Consider the following 20,348-nt stretch of genomic DNA (forward strand, 5'->3'; position numbering starts at 1 on the left):
TAGGTAATGAGCCAAACATTGTTCTGAGGATGTTCTTGAGGTATTATCAGGTGCGTTGCTTATGGATACAGCAGTCTGTAACCACTTTGCAGTCATTGTGCGTGCACTTGTACAATAATATTAAACAGATTTTGGTGGGTAGGGAAGTAGTGGGCTAGAGAGGGAGTAAAGTGTGTAAAGTATCAGTCTCTCTATGTGCCGAATCCCCAGTCTTGCCAAAGCAATTGTTTTATGCTGTAGGTTAATGCCCTTCAGGAACTGAAAAGACTCTAAACATCCAGGCTTCAATTGTAGGAGACCAAAGTAAAGGAGCAGCATTAATACTAATACATTAATTTTATTTTGTTTTCTGCTTATAGTCTTTAAACTATGCTTCTCTGAAACCAACTTCTCATTTTAAACATGAGGTTTGGGAATGATATATGTGGGTCAATCTTTGGCTCAGAAACTTACATTTCAGACCTTGACAACAGAGAATTTGCAACAGGAAGATAATCAGCCTCAGCAGCGACTCTGTACACACAAAGCGGGTCATGCCCATACAACAGCCATGTTTAAAAGGCCGGTCTGTTGAATTAATTGTCTTCAAAGTAGTCTAGGGGCGATAAGGCCGTAGTTTGAAGGTGCTCCACATCTGCTATCTGTACTGAATTATTTCCCTCTGCTGGTAACGGTGCTGTAGTCAGTTAATACTCTGCTTGCACAGAAGCATTCCATCGACATATAATTTTAAATCATTCTGCTCTTCTAGGAATTCTCAAAGGATATTTATTTACAGTCCACAATCACTGTCCCCCAGCTTGACTGTACTGTTTGGATTGGGGCTTTAGACCTTGCAGTATTGAGCTAAACATCAACAACAGTTTAATAAATCCAGACCGTGGGGAGAACCTGTAACCAAACGAGAGGGCTTTGCTGTGTGCAGTGAATATATATCTCAGGATGTGTCTCCCTAATATTTTAAACCTCGACTCTTCCTAGCACAAGCCTGATGGGTGACTACAAGCTGGCTCACTCCTCTCAGCCTCTTTCCCCTCCTGGCTTTTGCTCCTTGACTTCAAGTCGAGGGATCTTACTTTTTTGAGACTGGTCCACGGGGTTTGCAGATCTGAAAGGCGTGGGGAGCAGCGGGTCTGTGTCCATGGTCAGCCCCAGAGCGTGTCCTGGGGCTTTGGACCATTGTGGCCATGCTGTGAGGGGGAGCAGTGCTGGCGTGGGGCTGTACTGAGCCAGCCTCACCAGCACTGCGGCCCAGCTCCTCTGCTTTCAGCAGCTCCCAAGACCTGGCTAAGCGCAGACCAGAGGGTGAACTCTTTTCCTGCTCACATAGACACACAGCGGTCTTACCTGGTGCTTTTGGGATGGTGCCATAATCCAGAGAAGTAGTTATGGCCATGCTGGTGAAGCAGGTATAGGAGGGGCATCCCGGGAGTTGAGGGACATAGCGCTAATGAAGGACATGGTGCTAAGGGGTCTTCCTGGCATGGCAGGGACTCCTGTGGGGCTGTGCTGCTCCTGTGAGCAGCAGTGGCGGGGCAGCCTTCAAGTCCCTGCTACTGGCCTCCGTTGTAGTGCTCTGACTGTGAATACGGGTTGGGATTGGGATGGGGAACCGATCTGCCTGCAAAACAGCCAAGCCAGAAAGGCTGGCTCAGTGGCAGGGCTGGGGCAGGCAGAGGGGCTAAAGGGAAGGCAGACGCTGCTGGAGCCGGGAGTTTTGCCAAAGAAACGCACATGTGACTGGAGCCCAGGTCTCAAAATCTCCGGTGTTCTTTCCTCTCCGCCTCTATTTTTCTTTTTAACTTGTGTGTGTCGATTGCTTGGGGTTACAGGCATGATTTCTTCTGGTGGTTATTGTTTTGCAGTACTGCACCAGGATGCATCTGCCTAATATTTTACACCCCCACCCCGCCTCTCCCTAAACCGCGGCATAATAAAATCGCTCGTGAAGGCTTCTGTGGTCACTTTTGCTGGTTGTGTACCTGCGGCGCGGGACGGAGGCTGGGGGTGAGAGTTCCCTGCCGGTGCCTTTGAAACGGCACGGGACGGGCACGGAGTCCGGACGGTTAAATAACTCGGGAAGGTGTTTTGCTTGCACCCCCCCCTTCTCGCCCCTCGCTGGGGCCGGCAGCTGCCGGCAGGCGCCCGACGGCAGGGCGGGGCGGGGCGGGGCGCGGGCACGTGCGAGGGGGCGGGGCGGGGCCGGCGGCGACGCAGGCGCGGCGGGCCGGGGCAGGCGGAAGAGCCGGGGCGCCCCGAGCGCCCGCCGGGCCGGGCCGGGCTTAAAGAGCGGCGGGGCGGCGGCGCGGGTAAGCTACGCACCTTCCTCTCTCCTGCCCTCCCAGGCCCCGCGGTGGGGCTCGGGGAGGAGCGGGGGCGCCGTGGGGTTTTGTCTTTCCTTTTTTTGCTCTCGCCGGTTAATTATTTTTTTAATTATTTTGTTTTTTTTTTTTGGTTGTGTGGTTTTTTTTCTTTTTTTTCCTCCCCGTTCATTTTGCTCCGGACAAAGCGCAGCGGGACCCCGCCGTCAGGAGCCCGAAGGCGTCTCTCGTGTCCGTGCGTGCGCGCACACGCGCGGCTGGGGGGCACGGGGAGGGGGCGAGAGCGGCCGGTGCTGGCCCTGCCTGCCCGCTCCCGCCGGGCCGCCGCTCCACGGCGCCCTGCCCGCTGCCGGCGGCAGCTGGTAGTCCGTAGCTGCGGTCTGAGCGCCGGGGCTGGGCCCTGCCGGTGCGCTGGGGAGAGGGACGGACGACAGTCAGACAGGAGGCTGTCTGTCAGTCCCCGCGTAGGGCTGAGCGGGCAGCCCGAGGACGGTGTCCCCTCGCTGGATGGAGCCCGGGGCTGCCGGTGATGCGGTGCCCGCCGGGGGGGCTGGCGGAACGGCTTGAGTCCGCCGGAGGCGAGCATGTCCAGTGAGCAGCTTAACAGGACAGCGGTGAAGGATGCGCGGTTAAAAGACCTGTTGTTGGAAAGAGGTACCCGTTTGTTCGTCCGGTGTGTCTGCACGGGTTGGGCTGCTGCGAGCTCGGTCCCCGGGTTACCGGAGCGAAACCCAACTTACAGCCCAGCCTGCTCAGAGAGCGCTCACCTGCAGAGCTGTGGGGCGCAGGGGAGGCTTTCCTGGCCTGGGAGAGCCTGTCTGCAGAGAGTTTTAGGGTGATGGTCGAGATGCTTTTGCTTGTGTGATTGTTGATAGGGTTATAAATTATTTCTCTCTCTTCATACTATTCTGTGAAGGTGTTTTCATTCAATACATAGTTGCCTTTTTCATGTTGTGTGTTTACCGTGAAAAATATTCTCCTGGGAGAAAATGTATGATGAATGTTGCTTCCTGTGTGTGAAGAAACAGGTATATCTGACTGTGACAGAGAGACTTGGGGAGGTAAAAATGTATCGTTTCTCTTCCCAAAGCTCCCCCCAGTCTCTTTCCCAGTTAATTTATAGGAAAAGTCGGCAGGAGGAGATGCCTGTCTGGAAGGTGGTGCTGCAGTGGCAAGGTCCCTTCGTGCCCTGCACATGTGGGGCAGGAGGCAAGGCGGGGGCTGGAGTCTCCCAGTGCGTGTCAGCAGCTGCCAGAAACTGTTCAGATTGCTGTGAGCAGTGCCGGTAAATAGAGGCGGCTGCTGCTGCTCTTGTCTCTCTGCTTTTTCCTGTTAATAACGTAACGAGTAGCAGGAGGGCCAGTCAGGAGGAAGAACAGATTAAAAATTACCTTCCCCTTTCCTTTCCCTCCACTTTCTAGTGAGGAAATCCTCTCGAACATCAGTAGGGTGTTTTGTTGCGTTTTAGTATTTGCAATGTAAAGCTGGGCTTGGAAAATCCTGTGTGCTCACACGTGTGTGCTGTGGTTTTCATTTTCTTTATTGTATGGCCATGTTTTAGTCAAACATTTCCAAATGATTCCCCGCGAAGGGAAATGCTCACACACCCAATCATTTATTTCTAAAGAAGAGGTACCGTCCCCTGCTGCTGAAATACTGGGGCTTTGATAAATTTAGAAGACTCTGCCCTTGGCAGATAGAGGACTAACATGTCATTCCAGTGATCTTTGCATTCTAGCAAAGCCTAAATCAACATTGCTTGTTTTGCATGTTGCCCTTTAGCAACAGTCTCTCAATTTCCAGTCTGAAGTATTACATGGACCCAAAAAAAAAGTTTTGGGTAAAGAAACCCTTTAGTACTCAGTAGCTGCAGAATGTGAATTGCAGCAGTTGTCAACTGTGTCAAGTCTGTATTCTGCGCTTCTGAGCCAAGAAAAACTGACTTTTTACTTAAACATGGTTTTGGTGGGTTTGTTTTTTGATTAATTCTATGCTTCCTGCTTTTTGATCTTTTGGTGCTGACATTGTTAGCTTCCAATGACTCAGGGGGGGGGGGGGAGAGTGATAGCAAAAGGAGAGCAAAGCACTGAGTGATCAAATTTTTTGAAAGTATTGGTGGCCTTAATGATGAGTGGATGGTACTTAACAGCAAAGAGAAGTTAAATGATAGATGTATTGTTACCCTTTACTCTTTTTTTTAGCCTTAAATAGATTTAGTTAGCCTACTGAGATGATCGCAGAACCTTCAGCACTTAGATGGTGGCATGCCCGTGCCCACTTGTAACTTGTGACAGACAGTGGGACCTCGGCACCACTGGACACCAGTGCACTTGCAGCTCCTGTAGTCTGAGGTTTTGTTTGGAGGAGATCTTAGAATAGTGAAACAGCCTTGGGTTTCCTTTAGTTCCACCGCAGGTCATTTTGGATCTTATGTGTGAACAGCATTTTTCTAGCTCAGCTTCATAGTCGTGTTGTGTTTGCATAAGTGTACTGCTGTTTTACAGAAGGCTGAGGATGTCTACAAATGAAAGAGATTGGGGGGGAGGGGGTAAAAGCTTGTTTTCTCCAATGTTTGCTTTGTCTTTTTATATTTTGTTATCTTTCTTTCCTCATTGGCTTATTTAAACAGAAATTTAATACCGGTTCCCCAAAATTCATGTGTTGGCACCCGAAAGTAGTACCATTTTTGGAAAGTGCTGAAACTGAGTAACTCGCACTGCTTCTTTGCTTTTTTTACCAGCCTAGCAACCAAAGACCTCCTCCCATTAACTGGAGTTGTCTTTCAAGATGAGAGCATCCCCTGTGAGCAATAGTTTCCATAGAAATATTGGCAACTGTGTAGCTCCAAAGGGCAATTTCTCCCCTGATGTTGCTCATCCTTGCTGCTCCAGTATAGCTGAAAGGGTGCAAGAGTGACTCATTTCTAAATATACTTAATATTTGTGGTACAGGCAGGACTTCAGATAAGGTGATGGACTCTGATGGAGTTCATTGTAATTGTATCTCTTGCAACAGCCAAGGCTCTGGTTTCATTTTTAACCATAGTGGAACACACCTTGTTTTAGAGTACCAGATCTCTTTTTAGATTTTTACTTCAATGGGAATGTCCTAGAAAAGTTAGTTTTACTCTAGTTGGAGAGAAGTAAGTAATTGAAAAAGACATTGTGTGTAGATACAATAGGGAAAAAGTTTGTTTACCACTTGATTTAGGTAGCTTTCATGCTATTTAGCTGATAAAATTAAGGATAGTTTACTAGATAAGTGTCCTGATTCCTCTCTCCATGGCCTCTGCTTTGAAGCTTATGGAGCTCTCTGGACTTTATTGGCACTGCAGATGGCTACTAAAATAGGGTGGGTTTTCTCTGTGTGTGTGTGGTTTTTTTTTTTCCCCCAGTGAAATTTTTGTATTATCCAAAAGGCTTGTCTGTGGTGTTTATGCTGAAGAATTTATTACCTGTGAAGGCTGCAGAGAAGGATCACCAAGAAGTTTCTTAGCTTTGACCTGCAGCCCCTCATACCAATTGATTGGCACTGCCAAAAAATGAATAATTTCCATACTTTTTAGAGCACAATTTTCTCTGCAAAATTTTGCGAAATGGACAGCAGTGAACATCTTACTCCAGATCAATCTTGATGAAATACTGAGGATTTTTCAGATTATTGCTTTGATGGATAACAGTGTATGTGATTGACATATTTTCCTCTTTTTTTTTTTCTTCCTTTGTTTTAGCTGAACTGGAGTTTGTTCAAATCATCATTATAATTGTGGTTATAACTGTTATGGTGGTAGTGATCATCTGCTTGTTGAATCATTACAAACTCTCGACACGCTCCTTTATCAACCGACAGAGCCAAAGCAGAAGACAGGAAGAAACTTTGCAGACGGTGAGTATGAGCCCCTTGCACCAAATTCCTCTCCCTTGTGCCGTACGGGTCTGCAGCAAAGCCTCCTGAGGAGTACAGGCAAATGCTGGAAAAACTTCTGATGTCACTTTTCATACTCCCTATAGTTAGGTCTTTTGCTACAGTTGTATTTGTCAGTAGAAAAAAATCAGAACATAAGATATACTTTGATTATTTTAGACCTTGCTATGTTTTATGTAGCATATTTTCATGTTGTGTTTGGAGGTTCAGATGTGACATCCTGTTTGCTGCTGCTGTCATTTGAAGGGGAGTGGAGAGGGAATGAATGGATATCACCTGGAGTATGAAGATTAGAAATATGCATTGTGGTGACTTTCCATATATTTACTAATATCCTGGAGTTTTATCACTATTACTGTTTTGTGAAGCTGCAATAACTGTTTGCTGGATCCAAAACACTGGTCCAGTAATGGCCCAGGAAAACGTAATGTTTGTTTCACTGAAACAGCAAGAAAACATTAGGAAAATGATCCCTCCAAGGACCCGGAGTGGTTAAGATGTGTTGTTACCGAGCCAAAGACTTAAGACCAAATCTCCATCAATACTTGTAAAGGCTGTCCCTGGTAAACCCAGCAGTAAATGCGCACTTAACTTGCTTTTGAGCCAGGAGTTTGCTGGGTGGGATGCACTGCTCCCTTGTGAGGGTTAGCCTCAGAGTGTCCCTGACCTTGGGACATCCCCCCAAGCCTGCAGTGCCAGCAGTATCCTGTGATGTTGCAGGGAGGTCCTTTTTCTGATGTGCTTTTGGATGTCCTCAGAGTGGTGCCGTTGGCCTCTTTGCTGACCGCGATGGCCATGGGGCTGTTTGTGAGGGTAGCCTTTTGATGCGTTGAATTCCTGGCAACAGCGTTGGGTTCACAGCTTCATTTCATTTTGCTGTCAAAAAAATTGTCTGATTGTAACTGGAAGGTGTGGTCCCGTAATGGTTTACACCAGTCGTATGTCCACAGTCTCACCTTTCTTTCCATCCTGGTCCCATGTTTCCTCCTTCTTTGTGCTCCTTAGGGAGCTGCCAAGGTCGTGGTGAGAGGCCTCAGGGGGCTGATCTGGCTGAACACTAATTACTTTTTTTTCACAGTTAGATGTCAACCAGATCAGTGAGCAAAGTGCCCGGGCAGGGGAGGGAGCACTGGCAGGGGAGGAGGCAGGGATGTTGCAGTCCAGCCTGGCAATCCTGGCAATTGGCAGCTCCCTCCTGAAAGCCAGCTGTAAAATGTGATGCATGCAGGGTCCCCGAAGCTCTCGCTTAGCACATCACCTGCACCCTTTTGCTGGGGTGGATAGCTCTTACCTTGGAGGCTGCGCGGGGAGGAAGGGAGCTGTCTCCTCAAGGGGAGGTCGCCTCATTCCCTAGTGCTTTGGTAGCACAAGAATATTTAGCTCTAATTTGGTTACAGATGAAACTAGAGCTTGTCAAACCTTAACCTTGTGGACTTCAGGGCTGGAAAAATTGGCTAGATTAATTTAAATGTTGCTTTGAAACGAATGCTGTAATTCAAGAACCACACTTCTGTCCAAAAAATGTTAGCTATAGTTGCTACAGGTACCTAAAATGAAATAATTTGAGATAAAGGAAATACATTTTTATCTTCACAAATCTTTTAAAACCGCAGGAAGCTGTCAAATGCGTGAAGTAACCCATTATTTCCTTTGTATGGTTCATTAGTATTGTCTGTTATCAGAGAGTGGTGCCTTTTCTCTTGGAAGCAAAGGAGGAAACATCACTTTCTTGTGAAGAAGAACATGCAGTTTGGCAGTGGGGACTTGGGAGCCACTTTAGTATCCAGAACTGCTCTTAAATAATTTTTAAAACACTGACTCAGTTTCAGTTTGATGGCACCCTTGTAAGTAATGATAATCATAGCCATGTGAGCACTTCGTGGGAATTAATGATTGGTTGGCAAGAACCGGTTACTAATTCTTCTGAAAACTGTATGGTATAGCTTTGTCATCACTATTACTCATCTGGATTTCTCGTAAGCTGAAGCTGTTCTTAGAAGAAGGTCATACTTGTGGGGAATGGGACTTTGGAGGTCTCTGAGGTCAGATGTCAAATATGTTTGAATTTTCCTTTGTCTCAGGTGTTAGAAGGAAATTCTGATAGAAACTGGTTGTGCACTGCTTGCAGTGCACAGCTTGAAAGCAGTGTGCGGTGCATGAGAGTTGGGAAACTAAAGCACTTGCTCTGATGTGAAACTGGAAACGACCAGCCTGTTCTCATTGTCCATGGCGGAGTGAGTTGCACAAGGTAAATAGGTAGCATGAACAGTAAGCTGCAGGTTAGATTATACACTTTTAAAATATATTTATTTTTTAACCAGGCAGGCCTTGTTCTGTGTGCAATTGCTATCGATAAGTGGATTCTCTTCCAAGGGAATTTTTTTAAATGGTATATAGACTCTGAAAACAGATTTAAATGTTTATTAACTACTAGTGTCTGAAGAAAATATCATTCTGACTCAGACCTTCTGTTGGTGGAGAAATAGAATAGAGGAAGTTCAGCAGTATTTCTTAAAAAATGGTAAAGCCAATTAATTGACATTTGGCTAGTTCCTGTAGTGAACTATGAAGTGAACCTCCCCCTCACATAACTGAGGTAGCAGAGGTGTGAGGTGTATCAAGAGGCAGAATCCTGCCTTTCCTAGTCAGATGGGCCTCTTTCTTTTTTGTCCTTTTGTTACCTTCAATTTTCCTTTTCTTCAAGCCTGTCCTATTTCTAGGTAATTATGCCTTCCAACAGCTAAGCTGTGGCTGAATTGCACAGATTTCTGGCCCCATAAAGACCAACTATCGAACAGATGATCTCTCTTATTCTGGTTCTTCTAGAAAGCGTAGTAGAAATGAACAATAAATTATCTACTACCTTTATTGCCAGCCTCACACCTGTGAAACTCATGGGGTCAGGCCTCCAAAATAATGAAATAAAAGGCGTTTGTGGGTTTCTTTGTCTGGCTGAACTTCCTTCATCTTTTAAAAAGAAAAAAAGAAAGGCCTGGAAGTTGAAATTCTCATTGTCTTCCAAGTCCAGAAATTAGAGTATTAAAAAGAAGATGAAATATCACTGGAATCACAAGTGTTAGTAATACTTGAAGGGCAGAAAAGGGACTGATCCCAGGAAAAAAAAAGTTGCTCTTTGATAAGGACATGCTGAAAAGTAGTTGTTACATTCCTGTTCTGTAAATATACTTTCCTGTGTGACCACCAGTTCATCTTTATCTTCTTTCTTTTCTTTCTTTTTTCTTCCTTTTCATCCCCTCTCAAGTCTCATTTTCCAATCTTTCCCCTGATCTTTGTTTTATTACCTTGGTTAGTGTGCTGAGGCCTTAAACAGATCACATCGGGGTGGGACAACCTTTTGAGTGCTCGGGAGTACTGGATGCTTCTGCCACAGTGCTGCCAAGGATGCTGCCTGCATTCCCATGGCAAGCCCTGCGCTCTCCTAGAGTGGCTATTAAAACATTCAGACCCTGTTCTAACGTTAGCAGAAAGACGAGGTTTGGGGTCGTAACTGTGAGAGGTGGAACGAAGCTGTGTGACAACCGTGTTGGCGTGAGCAGTAACCTGAAGTGATCGTGCACGGTACTGAACAGTGTCCGTATCACAGTGGATAAAATACTGAACGTTTCCCCCTGCTGGCCGATCTGTCAGCGGTGTTTGGCTTCACAGCCGGGAGCCAGCCAAGGTTCGCAGAGCATCTGAGGAGGATGCGAAGGCTGTAAGGTGTGGAGTGTACCAGGAGCACGCCTAGGGCTGCTTCACTAGGATGACACCACCTCTTCCATGGGAGCGACTGATGCTACCAGCAGTGCTGGCGAGTTTTGGGGCAGAGCCATGTGGCAGCCTTGGAAAGGCACATCCACACACAGGGCATGTGCGTCTGATATCCCAGGGGAGGTACGTGCTGCAGCATTGCTGGCTGTGCCTTGGGAGGACTGACGTTGTATTGGGAGGGCAGCGTTGCTGGTAACCAAAACCATCCTGCTGGCATGTAGGTAGCTGCAGCCGAGCTGCTGCTGTGGAACTCTGCTGTTTGCTGGGACAAAAGAAAGATAAATCTTGCTTTCTGATGATTAACTCTTAGTGTCATCACCAGTGATTTCCAGGGGGATGTTGAGGGAAAAGAGATTAACTAGGTGACTTACAGGGAGGTACTTAATGAGCTTCTGATGCTCCTGAAGTGATTCCTCCTCCCCATCCTGGTGGCTTCTGTCTCTGCATCTTTTTCTCTTATGAAGTGGATGTTGAAGGAGTACTGAACACTTGGACTGCCCCAGGCCCACTCCTGGCAGCAGAGTCCCTGCATCCATCACACAAGATGCTCACCCTGACCAGCTTCTGCCTCCCAGCACTGAGGGCAGCATTGCTGCTAGGGCTAGTCAGCTTGCATTAGGACCTGCATTGATAATGCCTGTCTTGAATGCCAAGCTCCAGGAGCACAGCTGTAAAAAATACTGCCTTCTGTCCTGGAACAGCTATTTCAGAATAAAAGGGGAATGTCAGGAGAGTGACAGAAAATACTCAATATTGACAACTCCAGGGATTTGTCAGTGATTTCAAATGTTAGTCTTGCCTCTTGGCCTTTTAAATTATTTCCTACCGGTGTTAGCATTATTCCTTCTGTTCCCTGCTGGCATCCCTGGGCCACTCATTTTCTTACTGACATGTGCAAAAGAAAGAAAATCCCAGTGGGAACAAGAACCCAGTCTATAGCTGGGAGAGAGTGTGAGTACTGTAGACCACCCTGCTTTGCCAAACCTTTTCCTTTGCACCAGGCATCAGTTGGCAGGAGCTGGATGTGTGCTGTGTTCTCCTGCCGTCTGCGTGAGGGACACGGGCTTGCCTCTCCTGCCACCCTGCAGCAGGGTGCGCTGCCAGGAGGGACAGCGTGCGCTGGCTGCTGCTCTTTGAAGTCTACCACAATAAAGTTGGAACATCTTTAATAAAGGCAGGATTGTCTAGGAAATCTGCAGGTAGGACTAGAAGCGAGAGCACCAGCTTCGAGTGGTTCCTGACTTTGTGTGTCACCTTGGGCAACTTGCTTCATCTCCAAATAAAGGAGGAAGGATAATAGTACTTATTTCCTTCACTTGGATGAAATGAAGATTACTTAAAGTGGTAAAGTGTTGTGAAGTTGGGGAAATAAAAGTTTTAAAGCATTAAGTAACAGAAATAATTACTCTAAGTGTAGGGAGGCGGACTACATGTGAGAGGTTTGGTGCTGTCCGTAATTTTCTCTCTAGTACTTCTCCGCCTTGGTACCATGCACTGCTCTGCCAGGTGCTGTAACCTTTCCTGCCCTTGGGGAAACATGGCTTTTAAAGGAAAGAGCAATCCTGCTGGAATACTTGTCATTCTCTTGGCAACAACGCAGTAGTTTGCTTTGCTTGTGTTCGGCAGGGAAAATGTTGCAATCTTCAGAGCTGCGATGGTCTGTATCGCCCAGGAAGAGGCAGGGAGGAACAAGACCCTGTGCCTTCCTGGAGCATTTTGAGCAAGCCACTGCTTTAATGGGATGTAATGTATCACTGCCACCTAGGGCCAAAATCAGAAACTACACTATCTGAAACACTTCATTTGCAAAAGAGCTGTGTATATTTTGTGTGTGTGTGTGTGTGTTTATATATATATAAGCATATAAAATAAAAATCTGAGTTTAATCGAGGGGAAAAGAGGGACCTTCTCAATAATTGTAATGCATTTCAGAAAGTGAAAAACTGACTTTTGTTTTTCAGGAAATACAATTTCAGGCAGCGGTCTAATTCTCAGAAACTTAAAAGTGGAGAAAAACTGAAAGTCGTCATAAGAATCAGTAAAGAATAAAAGTTTGGATTATATGGGGTTGTTGTGGTTTAACCCCAGCTGGCAACTAAGCACCACACAGCCATTTGCTCCCGGGGTGGATGGGGGAGAGAATCAGAAGAGTAAAAGTGAGAAAACTCGTGTGTTGCGATAAAGACAGTTTAATAGGTAAAGCAAAAGCCACGTGCACAAGCAAAGCAGAATAAGGAATTCATTCACTACTTCCCGTCAGCAGGCAGGTGTTCAGCCATCCCCAGGAATGGGAAGAAGCACCATAACTCTGACTGTCCTTCCCTCTTCCCCCAGCTTTTATTGCTGAGCATGACATCACATGGTATGGAATATCCCTTTGGTCAGTTGGGGTCAGCTGTCCTATGTCCCCTCCCAGCTTCTTGTGCACCCCCAGCCTACCTGCTGGTGGGGTGGTGTGAGAAGCAGAAAAGGCCTTGACTCTGTGTAAGCACTGCTCAGCAGTAACTAAAACATCCCTGTATTAACACTATTTTCAGCACAAATCCAAAACATAGCCCCATATTAGCTACTGTGAAGAGAATTAACTCTATTCCAGCCAAAACCAGCACAGGGATGCTTTTTCTTCATTACAATTTGAGGAATTTTTCTTACTGAGCATAAATTTTTGCCTGCAATTTATCCTGAGTTAAAAATTCTTCTTCTGGTAAATTCCTTTCCTGCTGTCTGTCAATGTGCTGGTGCTCAGCTGAGGTAGTTGGATGACACTGCGTGCTCCGGGAAGCACAGTGTTTAAAAATGGCCTCAAAAAGTCATCTTCCTAAACCGTTTAATTCTGGAGGCTGTAAACCTTTGTAAAATACAAATTAGGCAAATTATCTTAGGCTTATCCAGTCCCCTAAGCTCTAAATATTGAGTTAAATAATCATCACCATAAGATAATTAAGTAATCACCCAGCTGGATTTATTAAATGATGCTGTTACTTCAAAATCTAATTGCAAAATTAATTTCTGTAAATTACTGTGAAACCCAGGAATGGCAAAGGTCAGCCAAAGATGTAGCTGGATCCCTAAGATTTTTCTTGCTTTGGTGTTATTTGTAGGAGCTAGGATTTACCGTGGAGACTCACCCCTTTTCATTCCAAAACCTAACAATGTTAAAAATGAATGCAATATAGGGAATGAAGGCATAAGTTTTCTCTCCCTGCTACTTTTAAGTATTGAAGCTCACACCTGAAGACCTTTAGTCTCTTTAAGAAGGAGCAATTTGAGGTGGCTAGCTATTGAGAATCTATAAGAAGCAGGTAAATGATATATTGCCCACAGAAAAAATGGATAAATTGCATTTGCTCAGGTTTAGCCTTGATTGCACATACCTGAGAACTGCCTGTACAAATCCCCAGGCATTTGGTGTGAGGGGACTCACACCATCGAGCAGGACTGCCAGTGCGGGATTTGCTAGCTGGGAAGTGCCTGTCGGCACGATGCCAGGCGGTGCAGCACTGGGGCTGCGAGCTTGCGCCAGGCCTGGCGGCTAGTTAGCCATCACGCCGAGCCGTATTGCGTGTGCATGATTTCGTCTTGCTTACAGGATGAGAAGTGGGATGAGAAGTCACTGAGTGAAAAGAGGTCAAAAGTAGTTTTTTATCATTAGGCCAGTCTACCTTGGTATTTTGAATAATAAAGAGAGAAACAATGTGAGGGAATATAAATACAAATGCTGTCAGTTCTTACCTGATTTTCACTGATCTGAGCGCAGGGAAACATTTTAGCTGTCAAGTGAAGGTCTGTAAGTAGAGGGACAAGGAGAGAGCAAGAAATAACACTTTCCCTCGGTGTAAGCCACCCCAGATTGTTCACGGCAGTCCCAGGATGTTATTTCTTACATCTACATCTTGGGGAAAAAAAAGTCATGGGGATATTTTCCTTCTGCAACACTGAGGTTTTTCCTTTCTTCTCCTCTCAACCCCTTGCCATCACCCCAAGAACAGTGGGGTAGGTGGGCACCAGCCCTTGGGTTAGGTTGTATCTACCCAGTGCAGGGGAGAGAGGATTTCCCTGGTATGAAGACTTGAGAAAGGTAGATGGTAAGTCTCCTGTGGTGGATGCAGCAATTTCAGGAGGGCAGAATGACTGAAAAGACCAAAATTGGGAAGATGGGGCAGGCACCTGTTTCAATGCAATTCTCTTGTTCCAGACAGATGCCACCTTCTGTGGAGGAGAGGGGGTTTATCTATAGAAGGCAAAGTGCGGAAAACCCGTACGGCATTTCAGGGCAAGATTCAGCAAAGTGCTTCAGTGTGTTAAATTTTTATTAATTTCCTAACTTTTCTCTTAGCCTTGGGATGTTAGTAGAAGGGGACGTCTAAATAAGTGGTTGCAGACAGACCTGAGCAGCATCTGCCTTTGCTCCGAGCTGGCAGTTCCCAAGCCAGCCCTGAAGCAGGAGCTGCACAGCTCAGTGAAATACGTGTTATGTAAAAGGATAAGGGGTATCTAGTGCGTGATATTAAGCATAAATGTTTTCCTGTTCTATTGTATCCCTCAAATACGTATAAATATAAGCCCCGTAGAGCTATTCATAATTAAGCACTGGTGTGCTGTCTATTGTCTCTTTATCTTTCTTTTCCTCCTCTCTGTACTCTTCTTCCCATGTTGTCATACTGCTCTCCTCTTAAAGTTTAGGAAGCCGCTCTACATGTTTGTATTTGTCATTGCAGGTCACTGTACAATAAGTTCATGTCCTAGAAGGATTCGGAGATTCTTCTATAGCTGAGTGCAGGAAACCCAGTTGCCTGCTAGCTCCTTCCTTTTCTTGCTGTCCGTCTTAAGACTTGTACATGCACTAAGTAAGAGTGTAGTGCCTTCTCCCACATTGGGCCAGTTAGTCTGGGCTTATTCTAGTGGTGGTGAGAGAATCCTGTACTGTGGTACTGGACCGACCACGTATGCATGGTGAGGTTGGTCTGCACATAGTGTGTGAGCCTGGTATTTTCCAAGCGTGGGCATGCTGAACCCAGAGTTCCTCTGGCTCCTGGGATAGAGATCTTACTGGGGGTTGGCTGCTGCCAAATGATTTATTCAGCCTGCTGCTCTCTCCAGAGGAAACCGTAGGGAAGGGAGTAGCTATAGGTGGGCTGTAGGACACACTATCACAGACGCCATGTTGTTACGCATCCTTGCATCCTAAGGATCTCACAGCCTTGGAGTTCAGCTGCATTCCAAGCTGTCTACCTCCTCAAGTAGTTAGCCCAGAGTGGGGAGAGCCTTGGGCTCCTTTCGTCTCATCGTCTTGGTCCGACTATCCCAGCACCCTCATCGCACTCTGGGGGGTCCCTGTAGCAGCTGCAGTGCCTCCAGGCAGGGTCTTTTACTGTATTGGGATTCAGGCATCAGTAATGGGCAACTCCATTCTTCTAGCAAGTTGTTTCTGGTAGGCATTGCTGGTACCAGGTCTGTGTGCCTAGGCTCAGTGTGCAGGTCCTGCTCCATCTCAGCACAAGGAGTTTTTCTCCATATGCTGCACCACCTCCCTTGGCTCGTCTTACTCTCCTGCCTTAGGGGAGATGGGCCATAGGATGGGAGTCGTCGTTTCCGCTTCCACATTGGAAACACTCTTTAAGTAACGTGAGTGGTGGTGGTAGATTGAATTCCTTTCTGGGTTGGGTCATTGGTGTTGCCTTTTTTCCTCTCTTCTGAGCCTGAACACATTAAAGGCGAGACCGAGACAATTGCACTAAGCATAAAGCTACACACTATCGTGTTTTTCAGGAACCTGCTGTTGGGCTGTGTATGGCCTGTAGTTCATGGGCAGTTAATTGAGCGCTTCAGCTTTGACTAATATGTTTTACTTAACAATTGCAACAGGCTTGGAGCCTGCTGGTCAGCTGCTGATAACCTTATTGTCTTTAATTGTGCAAATATACCCTCAGATATTTCAAAATGAGGGCATCTGGGTGATGGAGGGGTGGAAAGGAAGGTGGGTACAAGTATGTATATACATGTATATATACAGTTACAATTTCTTCTATTGACAAAACCTTATATAGGCACTGAAATACATGAATCTACGTAAGATTTGTCTTTCCTATCAGGCCTTTGCAAATGGAGATACTTGCAAAGGGAAGTTGTAAATAATTGCAATTGTCAGCCTCCTTCTACCTCTGCTCTCTAAAGCTACGGAAGAGAAGTGATTGACCAGCTTTGTTATTCAAAGCACTTCCCTTAACAGCTGAATCCTGTGGGAGATTCCTCTTAGAGCAGCTTTCCTCTTCGGTGGACTCTCCTGACAAGATCACAGACTGCTTTTGGTCTCTGAGTGTCATGATGAACATCTAGTTAGGTCTATTTTTACATCTGAAATATGTTGAAAGATGCTATGGTGAGAAGAAGCAGTACAGTGGGATTTGAAAGTAGTCTATACAGGGTAATGCTTTTGGGGACAGTATGCATTTTCCTTCCTGTTCCTGAAATTTCTTATGTCTGTAAAATCGTAAAACTTGAATTAGCACCAAGAAAATAGTCATGACCATACAATGTTTTGATTTTCTCTTTTTGCACCAAGATTGAAATTCTGTGCTTTATAGCTGCTCTGATGTGTCCTTTTCAGCTTTGAAATCTTCCAGTAAAATAAATCCATTGCACTAGTTACTGCTACTCTAAACAATTAATTGAGAATAAAAATAATGTTATACCTTAAGCTGTTTTCCCTTATTGACATGTTGTTCTTCACCCTTTTATTCTGCCCTAAGTGCTGGTACAGTGTCAGAACAGCCTTTCGAGGCATGAGAGAGAAAATACTTTGGCCTGAGAAGGTGGTTGGGGAAGTGGTTGAAGAGGGGAACTGGTGGCTGAAACCTCAGCTGCTTAATTACTGTTTATGGTGGGAATCGGGCAACTGACAGTTTTGACCAGAATATACCTGGGTTTAGAGTGACTGTCACTTCACTGAGATTACAGATGCTAGGTTTTGTTGCGAACTGTTTTGGCTCCGATGTGTAATCGGGATCCTGGCTGACAGGTCAGCTTCATCGGACCCGCTGACCTTGCTGATGTGGCCTCGTCACGAGTTGGGAGGTGACAGGTACCCACTCAGCACACAAGTGCTGAAGTGTCTCCTGTCGTCTCTGCATGTTGCCGTGCGCTCGTAGCTGCGACCGGCTTGCTGCCTCCTTACGGCCTGTGAGGCTGGGTGCTCTGGGTGGCATCTTGGCACTTGCAAAATGGGCCAAGCTTGACTTGCTTGGGTGCAGAGCTGCTGTTTGCTCTAGTTTTGGAAAGAAAGGGGTGGGATGTTACTTGTTTATCATCTCGCTCTAGGTGGAGACAGCCGGTCCTTAGAAGCTGACTGCCTGTAAGAGTTGTATTGAGGCAGGATGGTGATGTGATCTATTAATTTTTCCTCTTTTGTTGTTTTCTTCTGCATTCCAGGAAGGGTGCTTGTGGCCTTCAGAAAGCTCGGTTTCACGCCAGGGTGCTTCAGAGGTACAGACAGATTTCTTATTATCCTCACCAATGCGCTTTCCTCTTTCCTGTAATGTATATTTGGCTCGTTTCAAAAACATGCATCTATTTAGTAAAGAAAGCTTTTTCGGTGTAGACCAAGAGCCAGGTTCATGTGGACATCTGAGCCTGCCTTAACTCCCATTCCATAAATGCCTAAGACTTTTTCATTGAAAGAATGAAATTCTGCCTACCTGACACCTCTTCTCCATCAGCAGCTCCCTGTATCATAGTAGGCATTCACAGGTAAGTGGTGGAGGTGTGTCTCTCTCATGCAGCGGCTCAGTAATTTGAGTATTCAGTGGAAGCTGGGAGACCAGTTGCTCTTCTCCCTGAATTTCTCTTGGATTTACAACACGTATCCTATCACCAGTGCCTCCCGTCTTCCAGCTAGCACACATCCCTGGTCTATGTGATAATTTGTGGGTGTATTGCTCCGAGTGGTCCAGCTCTCCTGTGACAAACAGAAAAACTTCTAGTGGTTGGCCCTGCATCTGTGAGGGTTAGTGGCTAAAGACCCTGCATGGACCCAAAAATGAGAAGAGCAGTTTGATAGATCTAGATAGAAGAAGCTGATGTGTCTGGCTAGATCTGGGATAGACCAAGTGAGGAGCAATAGCTCCTCACAGAGTATCTTGAACTCTTCCTTTTGTAACGCCTGACTGTCTCCAGGGCTTAATATGCCAGGGACGTTTTTTCCACTGGCAGTACAGAAGCCTTGTAAGTCCTCCCCAGAGGCTGAGTTCTGGCTGAGAACTGAGGGGGAGGAGGACACCTGATACACTCTGGTAGTGAAGGCGTGAGATATGTGGGGCCTTTACAAAATGTACTAAAATGACTATCTGCATTCTTTGGTGATGCAGGGTATTACATTAACTCTGAGTAGGAGGGGGAGGCTCAGACTGCAGCTGAAATTCAGGATTGGGACCTTTTCGTAGAACTAGTCAATTGTCAAGACTAGAGAGAATGCATTTCCTATGTTCAGAAACAGAATCATTTTCTCTTGGCTCTGCATGTTTTAATGTCAGAAGGAGCTGTGTGGGGCCTTGGTCTTCCTTCGTGAAGCTGTTCTCAAGTATCTTGTGTTAGATCCTTCCTGCAACTCCTACCTTTTCTTTTCACATGCACGCATGTGGGAGCACGTGTGCACAATATCTGCTGGGTTTAATCTCTTAAGATAGGTGGCAAAGAGAAGCATTTTGCATTTTATCAGTTCTTCGTAAATATGGAGCACCCACAGTGCTTTGCTCAGGTGTGGAGTCACGTGTGTCTCTCTTCCCATTTCAGATCATGTATGCTCCAAGGTCCAGGGACAGGTTTACCGCCCCATCTTTTATGCAGCGGGACCGTTTCAGTCGCTTCCAGCCCACTTACCCTTACATGCAGCATGAGATTGACCTTCCTCCGACCATCTCCCTCTCTGACGGGGAAGAGCCACCGCCGTACCAAGGTCCGTGCACCCTGCAGCTCCGGGACCCAGAACAGCAGATGGAGCTCAACCGGGAATCCGTCAGGGCACCGCCCAACCGAACCATTTTTGATAGCGACTTGATAGACATCTCGATGTACAATGGGGGCCCCTGCCCACCAAGCAGCAATTCGGGCATAAGTGCAACCAACTATAGCAGTAACGGAAGGATGGAAGGACCACCCCCGACATACAGCGAGGTCATGGGGCATTACCCAGGCTCCTCTTTTTTCCATCACCAGCACAGCAACGTGCCTCCTTCCTCGCAGAGGGGGAGCAGACTTCAGTTTCAGCAGAACAATTCAGAGAGCACAATAGTCCCCAGCAAAGGCCAAGACCGGAAACCAGGAAACCTGGTCTAAGTTACTCGCCCAGGTGCATTTGAACTGAAGACAAGAGATTCAAGCAGGGCGGTGGAGGAAGACCCCCGTGCTCCGGTGCACAATGTTGTTACGTTTCACGTGGTACAACTTAGTAAAACCAAACGTGCAAACCAGTTCTTTGTTTCTGATTCCTTTCAGGGGAATTGCATGCAAAGCAGATTGAAAGAAATACAAACTTCCATTCAGTTTGTCTATGAGCAGTGTTTCAGGGGAGAGGGGGGGGATATATTATTTTTTTTAATAAACTATTTCAATTATTTAATTCTAAAAGTTAACTTAGCACAGAAATGAGGCTTGTACAGCCTGTTTTATACTCACTGAATGGCAGAAGGAAGGAGGTGGTTTTGCTAGATAAATGGGGGAAGAATTGGCCAGTTTGCTTTTTTTTTTCTCCCAGGGTGTGGTTTTTTTTTAATATGAAACAAAATTCCTGTTTTGTGTGCCAAGGTATAAAGTTGAGAACTTAGATGAATGCAAGGAATTAATTTGTGTTGTGATAAATGTGTTTTTAAAAGTTGCACTATCTTAATGTTTTAAAAAAATATGTATGAGGGAACTGTTTTATGTGAAGTTCTTCTATATGTTGTCTTTTCACCTGTGGAACAATGATAGAGCCCCAGAAGTAATCTGGAGGAGTTTGCCCCCCTCCCCCCGGGTCTGCTAGAAAAAGGGGACAGGACTTAGCCTAACATCTCTTGACTTTTACAAATCAAGAAATACAGGGACACTTGTCTTTGCAATAATTTGCATTCAAATAACAGTGCATCAGTGAAGTGTCTTGGAGACTTTTGGATGGAAGAAGGCAAATATGAAATCCCAGCATTTTCCATCACTTACGGTTTAGCTATTTTGCAGTGTAGACTATTTGTTTCGTAAATGGCAAAACAAAATCCCAGATGTGTTAATTTGTATTGATTCTAACTAAGTGCTGCCATTCTTTTCCTTTTCATAATGCAGTATCACCAGTACTTACAGTTTTAG

The 20,348-nt window shown here is 45.9% G+C and overlaps 1 protein-coding gene across 4 annotated transcripts in view; it reads left to right on the forward strand.

Annotated features, from left to right (window-relative positions):
• LDLRAD4 (low density lipoprotein receptor class A domain containing 4) overlaps positions 1 to 19,552 on the forward strand; it is a 239,821-nt gene extending 220,269 nt beyond the window's left edge. For 2 of the 4 annotated variants that reach the window (XM_050891090.1, XM_050891091.1), the window contains exons 4-6: positions 6,052 to 6,206; positions 17,445 to 17,498; positions 18,804 to 19,552. In XM_050891090.1, the coding sequence (XP_050747047.1) occupies positions 6,052 to 6,206; positions 17,445 to 17,498; positions 18,804 to 19,346 (752 nt within the window). In that variant the 3' untranslated portion in view covers positions 19,347 to 19,552. Of the gene's footprint in view, positions 1 to 2,696; positions 2,976 to 6,051; positions 6,207 to 17,444; positions 17,499 to 18,803 lie in introns of those variants that run through there. The other 2 variants (XM_050891092.1, XM_050891093.1) reach the window with 2 other exon arrangements.
• The last annotated feature ends 796 nt before the right edge of the window (positions 19,553 to 20,348 follow it).

This window comes from Gymnogyps californianus, chromosome 2, assembly GCF_018139145.2.
Source record: "Gymnogyps californianus isolate 813 chromosome 2, ASM1813914v2, whole genome shotgun sequence".
NCBI classification, from domain to species: Eukaryota; Metazoa; Chordata; class Aves; order Accipitriformes; family Cathartidae; genus Gymnogyps; species Gymnogyps californianus.